The 22,151-nt window shown below is 39.1% G+C and overlaps 1 protein-coding gene across 1 annotated transcript in view; it reads left to right on the plus strand.

Annotated features, from left to right (window-relative positions):
• dchs1a (dachsous cadherin-related 1a) overlaps window positions 1-21,812 on the plus strand; it is a 108,396-nt gene extending 86,584 nt beyond the window's left edge. Inside the window, exons 6-21 of the mRNA XM_079885580.1 lie at window positions 385-1,425; window positions 2,173-2,360; window positions 3,214-3,310; window positions 4,609-4,766; window positions 7,408-8,257; window positions 11,372-11,611; window positions 12,644-12,769; window positions 12,896-13,105; window positions 13,850-14,716; window positions 15,031-15,144; window positions 15,248-15,459; window positions 15,789-15,940; window positions 16,377-16,507; window positions 16,805-17,091; window positions 17,488-17,626; window positions 18,099-21,812. Coding sequence (XP_079741706.1) covers window positions 385-1,425; window positions 2,173-2,360; window positions 3,214-3,310; window positions 4,609-4,766; window positions 7,408-8,257; window positions 11,372-11,611; window positions 12,644-12,769; window positions 12,896-13,105; window positions 13,850-14,716; window positions 15,031-15,144; window positions 15,248-15,459; window positions 15,789-15,940; window positions 16,377-16,507; window positions 16,805-17,091; window positions 17,488-17,626; window positions 18,099-20,689 — 7,403 coding nt within the window. The 3' untranslated portion in view covers window positions 20,690-21,812. The remainder of the gene's footprint in view (window positions 1-384; window positions 1,426-2,172; window positions 2,361-3,213; window positions 3,311-4,608; window positions 4,767-7,407; window positions 8,258-11,371; window positions 11,612-12,643; window positions 12,770-12,895; window positions 13,106-13,849; window positions 14,717-15,030; window positions 15,145-15,247; window positions 15,460-15,788; window positions 15,941-16,376; window positions 16,508-16,804; window positions 17,092-17,487; window positions 17,627-18,098) is intronic.
• Window positions 21,813-22,151: the final 339 nt, after the last annotated feature.

Genomic DNA, 22,151 nt, shown 5'->3' on the forward strand with positions numbered 1-22,151 from the left:
CAGAGGCTTTTCAGTCCCCCCCCCCCCCCTTTGGTCATAAAAATCCCAATTCAACATGTTTAAACACACAAAATAGACTTCAATGCATACCCACATTTATCAGTCAAGTTGGACTGTGTTCAAGTGCGCTGACAGATGTCTTCTGGATTTTTTCTCCTTGGTGCACCACTTGTACAAATAGGCAAGGAACCATTGTACATACCTCATTTACAATCAACATTAATCATTGATTCTGTTTCACCGCTTGTTTTTTTTTTTAACAATTTGCTTTGGATATTTGAGTCTCTAAATTCTGGCTCATGTGTTGAAAAATAACTCTTTGTCTTGTTTTCTTGCTACACTGTGAATTGATGTGTCTCTGGCCATTTCCCTCTTGGTTCTCAGGTGTCTCGAAGGATATATCCTACACTATTAGCTCTGGTGACCCAATGGGCTACTTCACCGTGGATTCAGAGACTGGGGCCTTGAGAACAAGCTTGCCTCTGGATCATGAAGCCCAACCCAGCTTGAATCTGGAAGTCCAGGCGCACTGCGGTAACCCTCCAGCCTTTGGCCAGACTAGGGTACGAATTACAGTGTCCGACGTCAATGACAATGCGCCCGTCTTCTTGCCCTCATCCTCCGAGTCATTGATTTTACCTGAAGACACACGGATGGGTACAGTGGTGTACAAGGTCCAAGCAGAAGACCGCGATTCTGGACCCAATGGTCTTCTGAGTTTTGACATTTTTAGCGGCGGTGCCCAGAGAACCTTCAGCATTGATCGCAACAGCGGGCACATCCGCCTTATTGGCGGTTTATCGTACGAGACCATACCCCGCTATGACCTGCAGGTGATTGCCAAAGATAGCGGCGCACCTCAGCTAAGTTCTACCTTCACCCTGGTCATCCACGTACAAGCCGAGAACGGCCAAGGTCCCATGTTCGATAGCCTCACATATCGAGTAGAGCTGAAGGAAAGCACACCTCTCAACACACGCTTCCTGCAGGTTTGTGCAGTAAACCGAGATGGCGGCATCACCGCTGGACCATCTTCTACGTCTTCCACCCCACTAGCCTACCACCTGCACCCAGACGGTGATGCTGCAGGGTTTGGCATTGTGTCCGAAAGCGGCTGGCTGTTTGTGAAAAGTGCTTTGGATAGAGAAGCCAAGGAGATGTACCTGCTCACTGTACTGGCCACGTCAGGCAACGGACAGCTGAAGAAGACGGGTAGTGCCACAGTGCGTGTGTCAGTGATGGATGAAAACGACAACACCCCACGATTTACCCAAGAGATAGCATTCTTGGCATTGCGCGAGAACCTGCCGGCAGGCACGGGTTTCGGCCGAGTGTCTGCCAGCGATCGAGATGCTGGTCTCAACGGTCGGTTGAGCTACCGCCTGCTCCATCTGGATCACCACTTCCAAATCAACTCCCACACAGGTGAGAATCAAATATGGCAGACAGGCCAACAGACCAAAATGACTTTGAGTGACAAGGTCAACTTGGCACCTACACAAGTTCTCTAGTGGTTTGTGGTATTATGTTTGTCTGTATTGATTAAGGATGTCCAAAACTACATATGTTCATATTTGACCAGTTGGTGAGTTGTTTATGAATTAGTTAGCTATTTGGTCTTGAGTAAGCACTGTATAATTTGGCTGGTTTAGGGTCATGTCAATTAGCATTTCTTAAAAGTCATTTCTAAAACAGCTTTCTAAAGAGACTTTTAGCATGCTGACAGGTACTGAAAGTTAGTATGCTGACTGACAGATATTCAGCTAATAAATATATCAAATAATTACTATAACCTTAAATTTTAGAAAGCTATAGATCACAATCCTCACAAAAAAAGTTATTTTACTGATTGTTAGCATGCTGTCTTAGAAGTTTTACAACTGCTAACATAAAGCTAAAACAAGAAAATCTATATAAACTAGCCAACCTCATTAATCCATTAGTCAGTTATTGAATGGCTAGTTGACTATTCTGACCCATCCTTAATGTGGAGCTGTTGAGCATACTGGACATCACACAGCTCCAGACTTCTGGCAGCTTGCTAACTGTGGGGGATCCTCTTGTTGATGTCAGGATGTGCCATCTGTGCCTTCTGCCACTGACATTTTCCTCTGCAGTGAAATAGTTTCTCACCCTTTTTCTGTGTTTTCCATCTGTCCTGCTCTTTTAAAGGTGAGATAAGCACAAAGCTTTCCATGGACCGTGAACTTCAGTCCAGCTACCAGCTCATTGTGGTGGCTCAGGATGGTGGGACCCCTGCACGCAGCGCTACAGGCACTGCTTTCATCACGGTTCTGGATGAGAATGATAATGCACCCTCCTTCAGCCATGCTCAGACAGGAAGAGAGCTCTTTCTGCAGGTATGAGAGCTAATATTAGCTTCATAATCCTCAGAGCTATATCTTCTAGAATAGAAAAACTGTACATTATAATGTGTTCAGCATATGTTCTACAGGTTCATTGTGTCAACTTTTAGGAGTTCGCTAGCATGTAGATGCTTTAAAACTAATAAACATGGACTAATAGCAATAAAACTTTAATTTGATTAGATTTTTTTAGATATTTTAGAACTTGCTAAGCTGATGAGATTTCTTGAAACAAGGCAAATATGTTCAAAAGAAATAACTTTACTATTAAAAAGTTTGGCGTCAGTAAGAAAACAAATGAAAACCTTTATTCAGCAAGGATGCATTCAGTTGTTTATAAGTGACAGTAAAGACATTTATAATGTTACAAAAGATTTCTGTTTTAAATAAATGTTGTTCTTTTGAACTTTCAATTCATCGAAGAATCCTGAAAAAAAAAAAAAATCACTGTTTCCACAACAATATTAAGCAGCACAACTGTTTTCATCATTGTTAATTGTAAGAAATGTTTCTTGCGCACCAAATCAGCATATTAAAGTTATTTTTGAAGAATCATGTGATGCTGAAAACTGGAGTAATGGCAGCTGTCATCACAGGAAAATTTACGTTAAAATAGAAAACGGTTATTTGAAATTGTAGTAATATTTTTTTATCAACTAAATGCAGACTGGGTGAATATAAGAAAAAAATATATATATTTAAAAAATCTTACCATCCCCAAAGCTTTGAATGGTAGTGTACTATATGTTCTAACATTTCTACACAGACTGCTATATTGGGAAAATTATACAGATTATATAGTAGTGAGCTGCATTGATTAAAAAAGTTAAATGAAATCTCTGTACAGGCGCTAGAAGGTCAACCATCTGGATTTCTACTGGGAACCATTCATGCAAAAGACCCTGATGAAGGAGAAAATGGAACTATTTTCTACTCTATGTCTGGTAAGAACGATGCATAAGTGAATAAATCAATTAATCAAAAACATCTTGTAACCACATGCAAAGTTTACAACGATAAGCATTTTGTCTTGACTACTGAACATGAAACTGCTATGCAATATGACACAGTCCCAGCTAATCAAAGGATATTTAATGGTAAATGTGCTGTGAAGAGACATTTCAGACCAATGAGATTCGGACGGGACGGGGCAGGGTGGGGTTACCCATTGTGATTGTCTATTTGACCCACCGCTCAAATAGAAAACAAGCACTTAACAAAATGATTAATTCCGTTGCATTTGATTTAATAAAAAAATTACAGTTTTAGTTTGTTGTTAAGATTGCACTGCATACTGATACTTTAAAAGTATGCTGGTACCAAAAATACATCATAGCTGACCCATGCGATAATATTCTGCTATTTATAAGTTTAGGCAGCGTGACGTGAAGTGTAGAAGGTAATGTGTTGATGCGTGAGATCATTAAATATGTTTTGTAGCAGATTTACTCAATTTGACACATAACTATTTCATTCTGTATTAATTAAATCCAGATGGGATCTCTAACAACACAGAAGTCATATGCAGCCTTTGTACAGTAGAGTAATGGTCTATCCAATCATTCTTTATCTGGTTAGGACCAGTGTTGGGGGTAATGCATTAAAAGTAATGCGAATTACATAATCAGATTACTTTTTTCAAGTAACTAGTAAAGTAACACATTACTTTTTTTTGCAACAATATATCTGAGTTACTTTTTCAAGTAAGTAACGCAAGTTACTTTGTTTTCCCATGTATTGACTGACAGCTCTCCGTGAGATGCAGAGGCATTGTGTGTGAACATGATGCTTATTGTAGTTCTAGATTGAATGTGAGCATTTACTCATCTCACTTGAACAAAAATAGATTCAGCATTCCTCAAAATGAATAAAAACAGTAAAATGCAAACTCAGAATATTACACAAACCTGCTATAATTAAATATAACACAAATATACTTTTATGTATTTAATCTCACTTTATTTACCAATGTATTTGCTGCTGACTTTTGATGGCCAAATTCAACCATATGAATAGGCAAAAATGACTTTTAGATAAACATTTCTTTTTTTCTCAGGTGAGAAAAAGTTTTTTTTCCGTAAAAAGTAACCAAGTAACACAATTAGTTACTTTTTTAGGGAGTAAAGCAGTATTGTAATGCATTAGAAATTTTAAAAGTAACTTTTCCCCACACTGGTTAGGACATACAGTGATGCACACAAACTTGTCTTTGATTGCCCGTTCCATCCTGTCTTTGCCGTAGGTCCTAGAGCTGAACGTTTCACTCTGAACCCAAACACCGGAGAGCTGCGGTCCTCTTCCCCTTTGAGTCATTCTGAGCGGCCTGAGTACAGTTTCATCGTTCTGGCCTCGGACCGAGGTTCACCCCCTCAGAGCTCCACCATAACACTGAAAATACAGGTCAGTCTCCCTCCAGGAATCAGATGGGACATATGAAACAGTGGCTAGGTTAAGATACACCTACAGTCTGTGAACCAATCCAAATCATGCACATTCAATCCACTGGAAGACAGATGGATTAAACATCCCCTCTGGACCCTCATTCTTTGGCAGGTTTCCTGACAAATTTCCTAACAATGTATATTGTACCTTGATTAGTTATGGCTATAAACCTTCAAAAATGGAAGTTAATACAAGGGTCTTTGGTCATATCAGAGATTGGCTTCATCGTAAGTTAAAAATAACACCTTCCGCCACATGGATCTACTCATCACCTTTTCATAACATGCAAAATGATTTATTTAATACTGTTATATGAAAATATGAACTTGTAGATTATTCTCTACAGGAATGGATCCGTTTACATTCACTCTCAGGTTAAACAACATGTGAAGGAAATATGGAATGATCAAGTTGGCCTAATCAAGGCTTACATTCTTGCATTGCAAATTTCCATAGCTAGCTCATCTCTCCTAGTCCAAGACTTGTAACCTTCCCCAAGCAATGCCGGGAAAAATACTCTCAGCCGGCTAATTTTAGGTGCTCAAAGATGAATTTCTTAGCCTTGACTTTTTTTCCCTCTCCCTCTAGCCGTTGTTGTCTGCAACATTTTAAGCGTGATATTACGGTGTAAAACATTCAAAGTAGGAGTGACCGTCTCCCAGCTGCACCGATACAAGTGCCAGCTGTGCTCTCTGCTATGTGGTGTCAAAGTCTCGTAATACAGTTCAGTAGCCCTTTGAAGAACAGAAAAGCTCCTTGTGAAATACCCCAGTGATCAAATTAATATTTCTCCAACTAGTCAACAGAGTGGAAACAGACACAACGGACATCAACGGTAGTAAATTCCAACATGCAAATGCCTGGAAAACACATTTATGCTGTGTAACCATTTAATATTGTTATGTATGTGCCAAGACAAATAATGAAGTTTATAATTTATATCTAATTAGAATAAAAAGAGCTCTGGCAAAGTTTTGATACTTTTAGAAATCAACAGTTTGATTTAAAAGCAGCTGTGCGGAAAAAAGGGGAAAAAAGTTGATCTTTTGTTGGAACGTGCTTTGACGTGTCATTTACCGCTTAATGTGGGATTAATTACTCCTCTGTCCTATTATGTTTCATTAGAAGACTTGGCCTCAAGAATCTCTTTATTGCCAATATACTAATCACACTACTGCGTAATGATGATTTAGGCATAGTAAAAAGTTAATAGGTTATTCATGAGCACCTGTATTGCAGCGCATACTTTTAACACATAACTTCTAAGGATTAGTAACTTGCATGTCTCTGAGTTTATGTTTTTCCTTATCTAAATGTTTGTTTCCATCTCTCTGTATCTGTCTTTCTCTTTCTTTCTGTGCACATACACACATACACAGGCTCTAGTAACTATCAAAACAATGTCTCATCTATGAAAAGAAACTGTGCAGGCTTCCATATTAGGAAGTGAGGTTCTTTTGCTTTGAAGTGAGTCATCTATGAGGATTCTGTATTTTTATTAAGAATATTTGCACATTTGAATGTTCTAACAGTTTCCTATTCTGATTATGTTTACTTTAATCCAGTATTGTTTTTCCTGGCAGGCACAGACCCATCAAATTAACTCTGATTAATGCTAGCAGGTTTGTTGTTTGAGCTTGTAACCCCCCACCAAAAAAAAACAAAAAAACTTTATTTTTCATTCTCTGTAAAAAGAATAGAGAATGTGGGCTGCAATATGTTTCTGTTTTGTTGGATTTGTAGTCAACTGGCAGGACTAATAGGTTGTTAGTCTGTTCTGATATGTAGTAAAATAACTCAAAATAAAAATCAAATAATAAACCAAAAGATGAAAAGTTAGATCTTTTGTGGTTTATAGTAATACAAAATAATATGGGACATTTTTGTTTACTTTCATTCCCATTTGGCTTGTTTGTCAGTTTTGCTTAGTATCAGTCCTGTATGGTTTAGGCAAGTCAACAAAATACCTTTTTGTATATATTTGTACTATAAACAGTGTTGGTAGTGTGTTCACAATTTTAGATCCAGTGTTGTTTTAGTATCATTGATGTACTAGTATAGTTGTCAATATTTAGAATTAGATTTTATTTTCATATTGTCTGTTTTTGAATTTTAGTTACAGATTTAGTAATTTTGTGGTGTGTTTTTGTCATTTTGCTATTTTTTCAAAGATACGTTTGAATTATTTTAGTACTTGTAATGCAAAAATGTTGCCTTGTCATCGAGCTGAAATTAAATTTTTAAAGTTTTTTTTTATAGTAAACATTTTTTTAAATGTTTTTTTTATTATGAGCAGTGACATTTTTTATTGTTTTAGTTAATGATAACAGAAGGAAAAAGTAAAGTAAAATATCTACAAAAATGTTTTTATTGACTTACCACAGCAGCATAGGACAAACATGATGCAAAACTGACAAATAAGCTATATATATATATATATATATATATATATATATATATACTTTTTTTTTTACAGTTGTAAAGTTGAATCTAGTTTAATCCAATGAGCTCCATTCCTGTTGTAGAATGAACATTTAGCAATGCTTTGCATTCATCATTTCAGCATCTTAATATAATACATACATGTCTTTCTTTACAGGTTCTGAGCTCAAGTAAAGGATCGGCCACCGCTATCTCCCAACCATTAACGCTGAATTCTGTGGAGGGAGCTAAACCCGGCTCTATCGTGGGGTCTGTACGTTCACCTGATTCTCAGACCCTTCCTGAAGCAGGCCAGGTCACGTACACGGTGGTGGGAGGAACAGACTTTGACGGCACCTTTGTGGTAGAACGCCAGACGGGTGACGTTTACCTGGCCCATGAGCTTGATTTTGAAAAAGCTCCTCGATACACTCTCCAGGTTGAGGTGGATGACTTCTCCATGCCCATCCCTAAAAGTCACATTGTAACATTGGTAATTGATGTCCAGGACAGCAACGATCATGCTCCCGAGTTTCCCGAAGACCCCGTCATCATAGTCGTCCCTGAGAGCGCAGATCCTGGGTCGACTATCTACACCTTCCAGGCCATTGATAAAGACGGAAGTGGAGCCAACAGTGAAGTACACTATTCCATCCTTCAACAGTGGCCAAACGTCCCAGATCTCCTGTTCCTGGATCCAACTACAGGAGTTCTCTCTTTGGGAATGATGCTGGATCATGAGAGGACCTCTTCACTACTCTTGGTGGTTCAGGCGACTGATTCAGCACCCGATGTCAGTCAGCGGCGCCGCGGGACAGTCACAGCCCGCATATTTGTCACTGACGTGAATGATAATGGCCCTGTGTTCATCTCACCGTCTGTGGTGAGTGTGATGGAGGACCAGCCTGTGGGCTTTGTCTTGGTCTATGTCATGGCTGTAGATGCAGACCAGGGAGAGAACGGACGAGTGACATACCGTATCCAGAGCGGCAACACCGGAGCAAAGTTCAGCCTTAACCCAGATACAGGTAAACTAATCAGCAACTCAGTCTGAATGAAATGCGTGATGTTCACTATATTTTTGTTCCCTTTTCATACTTTCATACATAAAATATATAAACATTTAATATATTCCTGTGATTAATTTTAAGCATCATTACTCTTCAGTGTCACATGATCCTTCAGAAATCATTCTAATACACTGATTTGGTGCTCAAGAAACGTTCCTTATTTTTATCAATGTTTCAAACAGTTGTGCTGCTTATTTCTGTGAAAAAAAAATTTCAGGACTCTTTGATGAATAGAAAGTCTAAAAGAACAGCATTTATATGAAATACAAATCTTTTGTATCATTATTACTAGGGGTGTAAATCAGTTCATCACGATACGATACGATGTCGATTCTCTCAGCCAGCGATACGATATTTGCCGATACCTCAAAAAATGATGCGATACGATTACGATTCGATTCGATTCAGGGCTAAATCGATCGATTCATCAATATTTAGAAATGATGTGCCAAATTTGCACAATGCATATCAATGCGCGATCCATATCCATGTATTGTTGCACCCCTAAGTATTATTGTCTCTTTTGATCAATTTAATGAGTGTCAAATTGGATCAATTTACAATACAATACAACAATACAAAATTATAACTGATTTTAAGCACATTTTAACTCATTCTAATTTCTAAAAAAAAATGCTAAACACCACAAAGATGCTGTGATGGGTATGTAAAATGATAAGAAAGGTTAGCACTAATGCAACCATAATTGTGCATATTTTGTTTATCTTTTGAAACCTTGTTATTTGAGGTGTCTTGCATTTTAAGTGATTTTCAAATGCTGTGGCCAATTACTCAACCTACCAGTAACATTATGACATGCATTGAATTTATGTGTGAACAGGACATTAAGGGATTAGTTTTCTGTCATCATTTCCTCACCCTCATGTCGTTCCAGACTTCCATGGAAAATTGCATCGCATGCGAAACGCACCTTCATGTTGATTCTGCATTTCTGCTTGACTCGCATCTTTCCTCTCCTCCCAAGTCAGAATTCTCTAAATGCCCTTTAGTTCTCTTAATCCTAAAAACTGCCAGCTCAACATCTCATCCATTCTGAGAAATGCTGTCCTGTGCTGTGAGTTCTGAACAGTTTCTCTCATCTCTGTGTGTGTGTTTGTGCATTAGTGCATCATTCATGACATAAAGCAGGAGTGTAAGACAGTACACTGGTAGCTATTTACAGCATGTTCTGCCACTAACAGAAAGATCAGGTTGTGTTTCTCTGTTCCATATAGCTTTGTTGTGGACCTTGATATGCTTGATATACCACACTCGATATTAAGGATCCGAAATTTATTGAACTAGATCAAGTCTGTACTTTAGCTTGTGGTCGCAATGCTCGAACCTGTTGTACTGGTAATTTTAATAACAGACTACAGAAATAATTGTATATCAAAATATAGTGCAATCAAATATTAAAATATTATATAAGCTTAAAGTGATTTTAAGTGAGATTGAACCTCTTTTCTATGCAGTCAAAAAGTACAGTAAATGGTCACCAGAGGCTGTCAAGTTGCACCTGGTTTTACAGAAAAGGTTTAAACTAGTCCCAGTCTAAAATGCATGTTGTTTTATCTCAAGATGCACACCAGTAATGTTTTTTTTCTTCTTCTAAGGAACATTCATAAATGTCCTAATTGAACTAAGGCCTAATCCGAGTTTAACAAGCCCTGTCTTTGATACCAGGCCAAAAAAACCATACAATTAGTCCATACTACTAGTGCATTGTATTTTAAAATATTTTGAAGTCATATGTTGGTTTGTGTGAGAAACAGTGAAATTACAGTCATTATTTTCTTCTGAGAGTTTTGAGATCATCAGATATGAGAATCAATGGCAGGCATCATTGAAGTCAAAACTGAAGTCAAGACAGGTGAATGATATTTGAGAGCTGCAGCAGATGAAAAGATTAATTACATTGTATGGCTTCTGAAGACCATTTATGATAGACTTACTTTATTATACTTTTGTGGTTCTTTATCACATTTTTGTAGCTTTGAAAGCTGTTTGTCTGCATTCACTTTCATTGTATAGAAAAGATCTGCATCAACTTTTCATCAAACTTTTGTAATCCATGCAAGCAAAAAAACATATGTGTTTGGAACGACACAAGGTTGAGTAAATGATGATAGGATGTTCATTTTGGGGAGAGCAGTCTCTTTAAAATAACATTTGTCTGCTTTGTAAATGACAAACCCTCTGTGCAAACTCTTTTACTTTGGAAGCTCATTATTAATGCTCTCAGCTATTAACATGAGAATAGAAAAGCAAAACATCTCCATTCTTCCTCTTGGTTTCTCCTTACGTTATCGTAGCACAAATGTTGAGGAGTCAAATTGTCTGAAAATATTCAAGCTGGTAATACTAACCAGATTAAAGCCTCAGAGGCATGTTAGCTCAGCGTTATGGAGATAGAAGAGAGGGAAAAATAAATCAAGACAGAACGAAAACACCCTCTAGTGTCCTAGTTCCCATCATGCCTTTACAGCCTGCTTTGAATCACTTCGTCTGGTTCTTTAAAAGCATGAAATTGAGATTGGATCAATAGGAGCACCGCTCGCTTGTGGTAGGCTAACGACAGGGGCGCTGGCACCCCCAAATTTGAGCAGGGCACGGCAGGCAGGGCCGTTGCGTGTCTAGAGTGCTTGTTTATGCGCTCTTTGTGTTTGCTGTGGAAAAAACTCATAAACTGCGGCCAGATAGTTGAGCTGTTACAGTGGCTCAGCGAGTGTTCAGGTAGGGAGGGCTCCGCATGGGAAAAAAAATATTATACGTCGCATGACTTACACTCATTTGTAACACAGCAGAAAGGCGTCAACTCTTCGTGCTGTGATGTTGCTTATGCAAGATCAAAGTGTGCTACAAGATGGAAATCATTCGTCGTGCGAGCGTGTGAATGAGGCTTTGCTTAAGCGCGAGTGGTTTTGTTTTAAACAATTTACATCATGGCTTCATTACTGTGTAATTGTTTAAATGCAGTTCAGCAGGCGATCACTCACAAGAAATACCAGACACAAAGCTTATTACATTCATCATATGGTAGCCTAACACTTTTGCTTATTTCCTCTTTAGGTTCTTTGTCTATTCTTAGACCAATTGACCGTGAAGAGCAAGACCTCTACAACTTGACCATAGTGGCAGAAGACCACGGTTTACAACAGCACAGCAGCTTCCAGTTACTGTCAATCCAGGTGATTGACGTAAACGACGAGGCGCCGTACTTTGAGGAAAGTGAATATGAAGCTTTTATTGCAGAGAATCAGCCTGCAGGAACCACTGTGCTGGTCGTTTCAGCTTCTGATATGGATCAAGGTAAAATATACTCCTTTATATATATATATATATATATATATATATATATATATATATATATATATATATATATACAGGGACATTGATGGTATACTTAAATATTTTCTAATTTTCATTAATAAATATTTTATTAATTTTAATGAATATAATTAAACCATGTCTTTGGCCGTTATGTCACATCAAGCGCCATGAGTGCCACATTTATAAGACTTACAAAAACATGAAGTTGGTACTTTAATCTTGAATTAGTCTGATGATAGGAAAATTTCTTATTACAGAATGCACATACGAGTCAGGAGTATGATTAATAACGGTAATTTTGTACCCCGTTATGGTCTTTTTTTAATCACACTAAATTTACATGTTAAATTAATGATAATAATACATTTTGTTTACATTCCCCTGTATCTCTGCCACACAACAACTCAGATATACTTGTCTGATATTAAACGGTACTGTCTGTAAATGCACGCATTGAGTGAGAAAAGTTCATTTCCACCTTGTGAGATTAGTGATGGTCACACCATCCTCTTTAAAAGTGACACGAATGTTTGTTTACGGCTAACATTTCCCTAAAAACACTGGATACCACAGCCAAACCCATCACAAATAAAAGTGTGTGGTTTTAATTGGTGCCAGCCGGGGGGTGGTGGAAGGGGAGGGCTGCATTCTCTTGGACTTACTCAGGGGCAAATAAAACAGAAGGATCATAAACTTTCTCTCCATGAACAATTAGCGAGGTAAACAGGTGACACTCTGCCAGTTTGCTCGCCTTTTGCACGCGATCTGCCATCCAATACCAGAGGGAAGGCGATTGAGACCAACTGCTTAGACAGCGGAATTAACTACAAACAAATAAAAACAGGGTGTGCTGCCGTGTTTATTCATTCCGTGAGAAAAGTCTATTGTAAAAAGTGAACATAGCCTCTTAAGAATGATGGCTTTTTTTTCCTCAGACGTGATCATTTGAACTTGCATTTGGGGAAACTGTGCAGATTCATCTAATGTCATGTCTTTATGCTTTTTCCATAGGGACTAATGGAATCGTGATGTACGGAAGCATTGTAGGAGATGATTTCAGTATTCATCCGGTGACAGGAGTCATAACCACCTCCAAAGCTTTAGACAGGGAGGCCCATGGGGTGTATGCTGTGACAGGTACTTCAGGCAGAATGCAACTGCTCAATTGCAACAGAGAATTTATTCTCTTGGTTTCTGCCAATGTCATGTCACGGTTGGGCATGCATTTGTTTAGCCAGTTTATAACCTCTTTCTCATAAACAGTTTATGCCAGAGATGGTGGTTCTCCTCCCAATTTCGCCAAGACCACAGTGCGCGTCACAGTGTTGGATGAGAATGACAACAGGCCGGCTTTTGGGAGAGTGTACTACAGTCTGGAGGTGCCTGAGAACCAGGAGCCTGTGACGCTCTTCACAATTAGAGCCACAGATCAAGACTCCGGGGACAGTGGGGTGGTGCACTACAAAATCACTGGTATTAATGCCATGAGCAATATTATTGTTGTTGTATATGTTAAATATTATTATATATTTTATACAAACAGCTAATTGTTCACACATGTTTTGTAATACCCAAAGTCATTTTCAGTTCTACAAATACCCATTAATCCTTCCCCCAATGTTGCAATATTTGTTACAACCTCATCAGAACTTATTTATGTAAATGTAATTTATTCCTGTGATGGCATCATGGCAAAGCTGAAGTTTTCAGCAGCCTTTACTCCAGTCTACAGAAATCACTCTAATACTCTGATGTTGTGCTCGAGTAAAATCTTTTATTATTATTAATGTTGAAACCACTTGTGTTGCATAATATTTTTTATGAAAACTTACGATTCTTTGATAAAAGTTTGAAAGAATATAATTTATTTGAAATTGCAGAATAAAAGTATTCTTTCCACAAACAACCCCAAATTTTTAAATGGTAATGTACTTTTAGTCACTTGGTTAAATATCTTAAATATCATTTTGCAGAAAAGATTCATTATTCCACCAAAAAGACATTGTGAACTATCTGAACTATAAATAAGTTTATTTATTTATTTATTTATTTATATATTTATCCATTCCTTTATTACATTACAGGATATAGTAGTTATTAAGTAAGAGATTATGAGAATAAGAGATTATGCAATATATACTGAACACTTCACAGATCAGTGCTGATGAATGAAACAGGCCAGACGACAACATTATTTTTTTATCTTCCTTTTCTCAGAGGGAGACCATTTTGGTGATTTCCACCTGGACAGGAAATCTGGTGTGCTGTCCACCTCTAGGCCTTTGGATCGAGAGTCCAAAGCAAAGTACACCCTCACTGTGGAGGCACAAGATCAGGGTATACCGCCCCTCACCAGCACTGTCACTTTGGACATCAATGTGCTGGACCTGAATGACAACACCCCAGTGTTTCCCAGCAGCAGCTACTCTGTGGAGGTATCAGAGGATGCTTCAGAAGGGTCTCTTGTTTTGGAGGTTTCAGCCTCTGACAAAGACGAAGGGTCCAACAGCCAGTTGGTCTACTTCCTGAGCCGCGAATCGAGAGGTATGTTCATTGTGGACCAACACACAGGTCGCATTATTACAGCGGCAGCTCTCGACCGAGAAAAAGTGGCCTCCTACAGCTTCCAAGTCTACGCCATGGACTCCTCAGCAGCTAATCCCCGTAACACTTCCGCTGAAGTGAACGTCCAGGTCTTAGATGTAAATGACAATGCCCCCTTCTTCATCACAGACCCGCTCATCATCAATGTCTCCAGCAGTAGTCTCTCCAACCGTAAAGTGCTTGCCACCATGAGAGCTGAAGATAAGGACTTCGGTGCAAATGGATCTGTATTTTATCGGTTTGCGAATCCTGTCAAAGGCTTCACCATAAACTCCTTGACAGGGGACATCCAGGCCACTGAGAAGCTCAATGCGCTGACCCAGAGCCAGCGGAACCTCATTGTGGAGGCCATGGATCAGGGTAACCCATCGCAGTCCTCTCTGGGAGTGGTGGTTGTGTATATCCGAGAGCAGAGTTACCAGGGCATCCGCTTCTCGCGCAACACTAGGGATGTGAGCCTGCAGGAGAATGCAGCTAAAGGTACAATAATTTGTGATATCCAGCTGTAGCTCAAACTGTATAGCATGAGGCTAGCAACACCAAGGTCATGGGTTTGATTCCCAGCTGATAAAATGTATATTTTGCATGCAAGTCATAATGCCAGTGTAATATAAAAACGGGGGAAATGAGTTGCACGGCTAAATATCCAATGTTGTCCGATATGATGAATAAAAAATTGCAATATTGGATGACACCCTTTATGGTAGTAATATTGTGCATCACTACAATCTCTCATACATGCCAAGTTGATGGAAAATGTCCTTTAATCATCAAAGGTCTTGTCTTTTTCATAGGTACAGCAGTTGTTCAGATACAGGCTCACTATCCTGATGGATCTAGCAGTGGCATCAACTACAGCATTTTCAGTGGCAACAAGCTGCAGTCCTTTAGCATCAGCCCCCACACAGGTATTATAGTAAATCTAAGTCTTTGCATCAATATTTTTGTGATTGTAGTCTTTATATTGGTAAAGATGTTTCACTATTAATCATAATAAATTCATTATTTTAGGTGAGATTTGGGTAGAAAGTTCCAGGGGTCTGGACTTTGAGGAGACCCCACGACTCCGCCTGGTGGTCAAGGCTGAAACCGCATCCTCCAGCTCCTTCATGGCAGTCAACCTTCTCCTACAGGATGTCAATGACAACTTACCACGCTTTCAACTTCACAATTACATTGCTTATGTTCGTGAGGCCCAGGGTTATGATCATCCTATCATTCAGGTGTAGTAATCTCCCGTCTTTTTTCTGAATGGCTGAGTGTTCATAAAAGTGTAAAGTTGTGGAGTACAACATCCCTTGGCCTAAATGCAGCATATTTTCAGTGCAAGCTAGAAGAGTTTCCTTTGCGTTTTCACAGTGTTTTCATTGTCCATGGTGAGAATATAGGCTTAGCTGTCCAACATAGCCACAACCAATTCCCCTTTTCAACTTTTTTTTTTAAATAATTTGAGTTCCAAAGCCAACATTGCTTAGAGGGTTATGTTACGTTCGAGCAGCTGTTGCAAATCTGCCTGTGTTTTTATTGCCAATTTCACCGGTAATTTCCTCAGGTGTTGGCAAATGACCTGGACCAGGGTCAGAATGGGCAGGTGACCTACTCCATAAGGTCATCATCCATGAGTGGCCTCTTCAAGATCGACCCTGTCACAGGCAGTATATCCACCGCTGCCATCATGGACAGAGAGATCTGGACACAGACTAAGTACTAAGTTCTTCCTTCCACTATATATTCCACTATACTTTATGTTGTTTCCTTTTAACTAAGAACAGAGAGTATTTAGATCCTTAAAAATGTGTGATTGAAACAGTGTCTTAAATTCAATGTTTATATATATATATATATATATATATATATATATGAAGAGTTCAGATGCAAAAGCCTCTAAGTGCCATCTGAAATTTTCTTCTAGAATGATCATTTTTATCAAGCTTGTATATTTAAGTTCAATAATTTCACTTAAATTGCAATACAAATGACCTATTAATTGGCAGATGCACTGATGTGGCATCTGATAAATAATTTTTTATCTTTGTTTTAATTACATTTAGAATTTGCATTTACATTTCTTTCTCATTAACATGAAAATAGTCTGTGAGAATGCCCAAGAATGTCACTAATTTTATTGTTGTGTCTCCAGCCTGGTTATTATGGCAACGGACAGAGGCAGTCCTCGGTTAGCAGGTTCTGCCACTCTCACGGTGATCATTGTAGACCTGAATGACAACAGTCCCACCATACCTGTTCCACATGAAGTCCGGATCCCTGAGAGTAAGTTGACTGCTGTTTGAACTCAATATCATTGCTGTAATCAATGAACTAAATTTCCTATTTTTTCTGGCAGACAAACAATGAGGCACACCGTGCTGAAAGATTGACTCAATTACAGGCGTTTTTCTCGCCAAAGTCCTCAATGGTTATTTCCTGTCACTGATGTTGTACAATGTGTCCAATAATGATTGCCGTTGTCCAGCAAAGCTTAATAATTTTGAAAGGTGCAACCACAAATTGAAACAACTTAATTACATATTACACAGGGTTATCAAGATTGTCTATTTCTTTCTTTAGATACTTTGATTGGAACCGTGATCAATCAGGTCACAGGGAATGATGTGGACTCTGGGCCTGCTCTCTCCTATTCCCTTCTTCTGGACTCAGACACTCAAGGGAAGTTTGGAATACATCGCTTTGGAGGAGGTGTGTCCTTGACCGCCTCTCTGGACTTTGAAGAGAGAACATGGTACATGCTGACCGTCAGCTCCTCAGACACCAAGCAACAGAGTTACGCAAATCTGACCGTGCTTGTGGAGGATGTGAATGATAATGCTCCAGTCTTCTCCCAGGACCTTTACGAGGTACGTCAGAAGAGATCACATGTTTAGGATGAACATTGATAGAAAAAGTACATTTCTGTAGTTTACTTTGAAATTAAACCCAATATAAGATAATTGAATAATATAAAGTAAACAGTTATTTGACCAATCAGAATTGGGTACTCCAGAGTAATAATAATAGCAGATTACATAAGCTTTACAACTCTAATATCTGTTTAATGAATCAGTTCCTCTGGTTAACATCCTTAAAAGCACTTGCAGTTTATTTAAAATGGCAGTGAGACATATTTGTATTCAGAAAATATTCCCTGTGAGCACCACATTTGAAAAATATTTCTTGAAGTAAAAAGAAATATAAATTGATGCTATGTTCTGCTCAAAGCAGTCAGTGTTAAGGCCGATTTATGTCTTTGGCAGGTGACTCTAGCAGAACACTCGACAGCAGGAAGCTCAGTTATCACAGTAACTGCTACAGATAAGGACTCTGGAGAGAACGGAAGGATAACATACAGGGTCGTGTCAACAAAGGACATGTTCTACATTGACCCAAGCAATGGTAAATTATCCTTTTATTCCTGTTGTTATCCTTTTGTATTTATTGTTCTTCATCCAAATCATTGTCAGATGTCTTGTAGAATCTATTTGTAAGGATCAAAACAGTTGATGCAGTGGTTCTCAGATGTTTTTTCTTCAGGGCCCACATTGTAGTGGCAATCCAACACTATATCAATTTTATTAGTCAAACAAAAACACTGAATGAATACACATAGTAAATTAGGAACAACAGAAGATTTACTAGCCTAATGCATTCAACAAACACTACACCAAATATTGTGTTGCTATTACCCATATTACCAAGAACAGATATATTTTTGCCTAAAGACTCTAGAATTAGATGCATGACAGTCCAGGATCCCTTTCATTATTATTATTGGGTTGTCAACCACCATTTAAGAACCACTGTTTTGAAGCATATAATAAAAGCCCTGTTCTTACCTTGAATCTTATCCTGCAATTTCTTTTCATAGGTACTCTGTTCATCAAGCAGAAGGTTAAGTTTGACTCGCAGCGCCCTTCCATTTTGGTGGTGATTGAAGCCAGTGATAGTGGAACACCACCATTGAGCACCCTTAGCACAGTTCAGGTGCATGTGTCTGATGTCAACGATAATGCCCCTGTATTCCACCAGACTGAGTACAGAGCATCTGTATCCGAAGACGAAGTTCCTGGTTCGACCATTCTAACCCTGGAAGCGGTGGATGGGGACTTGTCTAGGGACAACTGTGGCTTTGATTTTGCCATCGCCAGTGGGAACATCGGTAATGCCTTCCAAATTGAGAGCAGTGTTCGCTTCCTTGAGGGCCATGGATTTCAGACCGTTGGAACGCTGATATTAGTTGATAAGCTTGACTTTGAGATTGTGAATGGCTACAATCTTACTATTGTGGTCTCAGATCGTGGCATACCACAACAAAGCTCAAATGTTCCAGTTTTAATCACTGTAATGGACACCAATGATAACCCACCATCCTTCAGTAGGGCGGAATACAAAGTTGTTGTCAATGAAAGGGCAGAAACAGGAACAGAAATACTTCAACTTTTTGCTGTGGACCCTGACTCGACACCTAATGGAGAGGTTCAGTATTCAATCAGTTCTGGTGATGAATCTGAGCTCTTTTCTGTAGATCGGTGGACTGGGTCCCTTCGTCTGCGGAGGTCTCTTGATAGTGAGGAACAGTCTTCTTACATGTTCATTATTCAGGCCTCGGATGGTCATGGCCACTTTGCTCTTGCTCCTGTAACTGTCGAGGTCAAGGACATTAATAATAATCGGCCTTACTTTCCTCTTAAATCACTTACAGCAAGCATTCGTGAAAACCAGCCCCAGAATGCTCTAGTAACCATATTACATGCCATTGATCATGACAAAGGAGCATACGGAGAACTGAGATATTTCCTGATGTATAATTCCGGCAATGGTAAAGATTCCTTTCTAGTGAACCAAACCTCCGGTGAGGTGCGAACCCGCTTTACATTCGACTTTGAGAAGATAAACACTTTCAATTTTATTGCTATGGCAATGGATGCAGGCAACTACTCTTCTACAGTCACAGTGCAAGTTTTTGTGACTGGTGAAGATGAGTATGACCCTATTTTCACTAACTCAGATTTCACCTTCCGTGTACCTGAGGGTGCCAAGAAAGGGCAAAGCATCGGCCAAGTAAATGCTAATGATGAGGATGGAGGGGTGGACGGCATCGTCCTCTATTCACTCGCAAACAGTTCACCTTACTTTGAGGTCAACACATCTACTGGAGTGATATCCCTCAAGATGGATGCCTATCATCGTCATATAAGCCGGTCTAAAAGAGAGACACGTCAGATGACGTTGGATGTTATTGCCCACAGTCCTTTGGAGAATTCCCGAAAAGCTTCTGCCCAGATCACAATTGATGTCACTCATACATCCTTTGGCTTAAACACAGATATGAATGTGGTACTTGCCAGTGCTATAACAGCTTCCTTGGCAGCCATTGTGTTCCTGATCATAGTTGTTGTGGTGATATTCCTCTTGAGATCCCATAGGTACAAAAAACAAGAGACTTGCACCAGAATAGTCGCCAGCGGTATTGTTCTGGAGAGTCTTGAAGATTCGAAAGTTCAAGGGGATGATAAGCTATATCATCAGACCCTTCCTGGTTATGCAACAGACCAGACTGGGAACCGAGGAGGTACCTACACACGAGGTGGGTCTCTTGACCCATCTCACTCTAGTGGACGTGGTTCCGCCGAAGCCGAAGCAGCAGAAGATGATGAGATTCGGATGATTAATGAATATCCACGAGTTTCTAGCGTCTCCTCCTCTATGCAGGAGCACATAGCTGCTCGTGGGCCTGACTCCGGTATCCAGCAAGATGCAGATCAGCTGTCTGACATTTCCTGTGAGCCGGGGATGGATGCAAACCAATGGTTTAAAGGGAAGAAACTGGGAAGTTTAAGTGGGACAATGTTATCAAGCCAGTTGCCAACTTATCGGGATGAAGGAGGTGGATATCTTGGGGTTGGAAGGGGGCTTAACATCTCACGTCCAAAAGATTATGCTTTCCCAGAGGATGGTAAGCCTGCTGTCGATGGTTCTCTTACAGCAATCGTGGCTAGTGACGAGGAACTGAGAGGCAGCTACAACTGGGACTACCTCCTCGACTGGTGCCCTCAGTTTCAGCCTCTGGCTAATGTCTTCACAGAAATTGCACGATTAAAAGATGAGAACGCACCACCTAACCCTCGGAGACCATTTCATCCCAAAGCAAAGACTGATCCCAAGCCCAGAATTGACCCTCCTCCCCTAATTACCTCTGTAGCTCATCCAGGGGCCAAAACTGTTTTGCCAAAACCTGCTGTAGGCCGAACATTTCCCCACCTTTCCTCATTGCGACGATCTCCTATTGACCATGATGGCTCTGTTTCCTCAATTGCCATGTCTCCAAGTTTTTCTCCATCGCTTTCACCACTTTCAGCACATTCCCCTGCCATCGCTCCTTTTGGTGGTCACTCGTCCTCCATTATCAATACAACTGACCACTCCTTAGAACACGAGGAGACAGAACTGAGGATTTAGTGCAGTCTAAGCAAAGGATTCCCAAAAGGATTCCCACCTGACTCAGGTTCTCTAAAAATGCCTCTCTGGCATGGTCCTCAACATCATGTTGTATGTAATGTCGCCCCACTGGCTGGCCAGAGGTTTTGGTGCTTTTGTCACCCTTCTTTAGACTTACTGACTTGAGTTGTAAAAAATGACTTTTTATAATGCTGTTCTAATGATCCTGAAGATCAACTGACATTTTTATTAGCCCAGCATTTGCACATTTTAAAGGACAGTTATGTTTGATGTCAATGTTTTGTAAGAGAAAACACTTTTGTATTCTATATTTTTGTACTGATGTTTTTTGTTTAAAAAGAATGACATATGTCAAGCGGTTGCTATAACCTGTGATTTTATTGACATTCATTTATATTTGTATATTTGTGGCTGTAACAGTATGTTTGTTATCAGAGCTTGTTCTAGTTTATTAACGGTTGCCATTCTAAATTGTTCTTCTAAGTATGTTCGGTATTAAGCTCTTTAATGTTTGGGGAACATGTTTTGCTGTCAGTATTTATAAAAAAAAGGTTACAGTATCTGCAAAATGCCACTGTACAGTCTTTGAAGGTTATGCTGCAGACCACAGTGATCATTCATTTCTACATGCTGCTTCCCCTCCCTTAGCCTGACTAATGGGAACACAATTGTAGCTATGAAGCTAAATATCAAAAACAAAATCTTGGTAAGGATTTCGAAATCTAAAAACTTAATTAACACACTAAAGGACTTTTTCATTGTTTTTAAGTGTTGAAGCATAACAACTTTAACGCAAGAACACAAGCTATCTGTATTATTTTTGTAAAAACTACAAAGAATTAACAGAAATGTTAAACATTTTTATGTCAGCTCTTATCAGCACCTTGGAAGAGCTGACACTTACAACCACCATAACATAACTGGAAATAACCTTTTTTGTTCTCATGTTTGTTCTCAAGTGTTTTTTTTTTTTTAAACAGATTTTAACAGATATCCTCAAGGCCAGTGAAAAGGTTATGTTGTTATTACAATAAATAGCCTCCAAATAGGCTTATGCTCAACTCATTTTTACTGGATGTTAATTTTTGAATAAATACATCAAGCTGTCCAATAACATACATAATTTGACCAAAAAGATTCTCTCACAACTCCACTACTCCCTAGTCAAGGTACTGTATAGGTACATTTTTGTAGCATCTTTCATACATTGCAGTGGGTAAACAATTGGTAAGTTTATTATACCACAAAATGCTGGATTACTTTGTTTTTGTGTATGTAAATTACATGGCTCAATAATGTAATTACACCCATATTTGTTTAAAAGCACTGGTGATTTGATTGTGATTTAGTGACATATTTGTTCCTACAATGTACAGTTTGCATTAAAGTTAAAAGATAAAGAAAATATTTCCAAACTAAATAATGGCAGCATTGTACATTCTCCTAACAGGATTAATTTGTA

This window comes from Squalius cephalus, assembly GCF_949319135.1.
Source record: "Squalius cephalus genome assembly, chromosome: 11".
Classification (NCBI taxonomy): Eukaryota; Metazoa; Chordata; class Actinopteri; order Cypriniformes; family Leuciscidae; genus Squalius; species Squalius cephalus.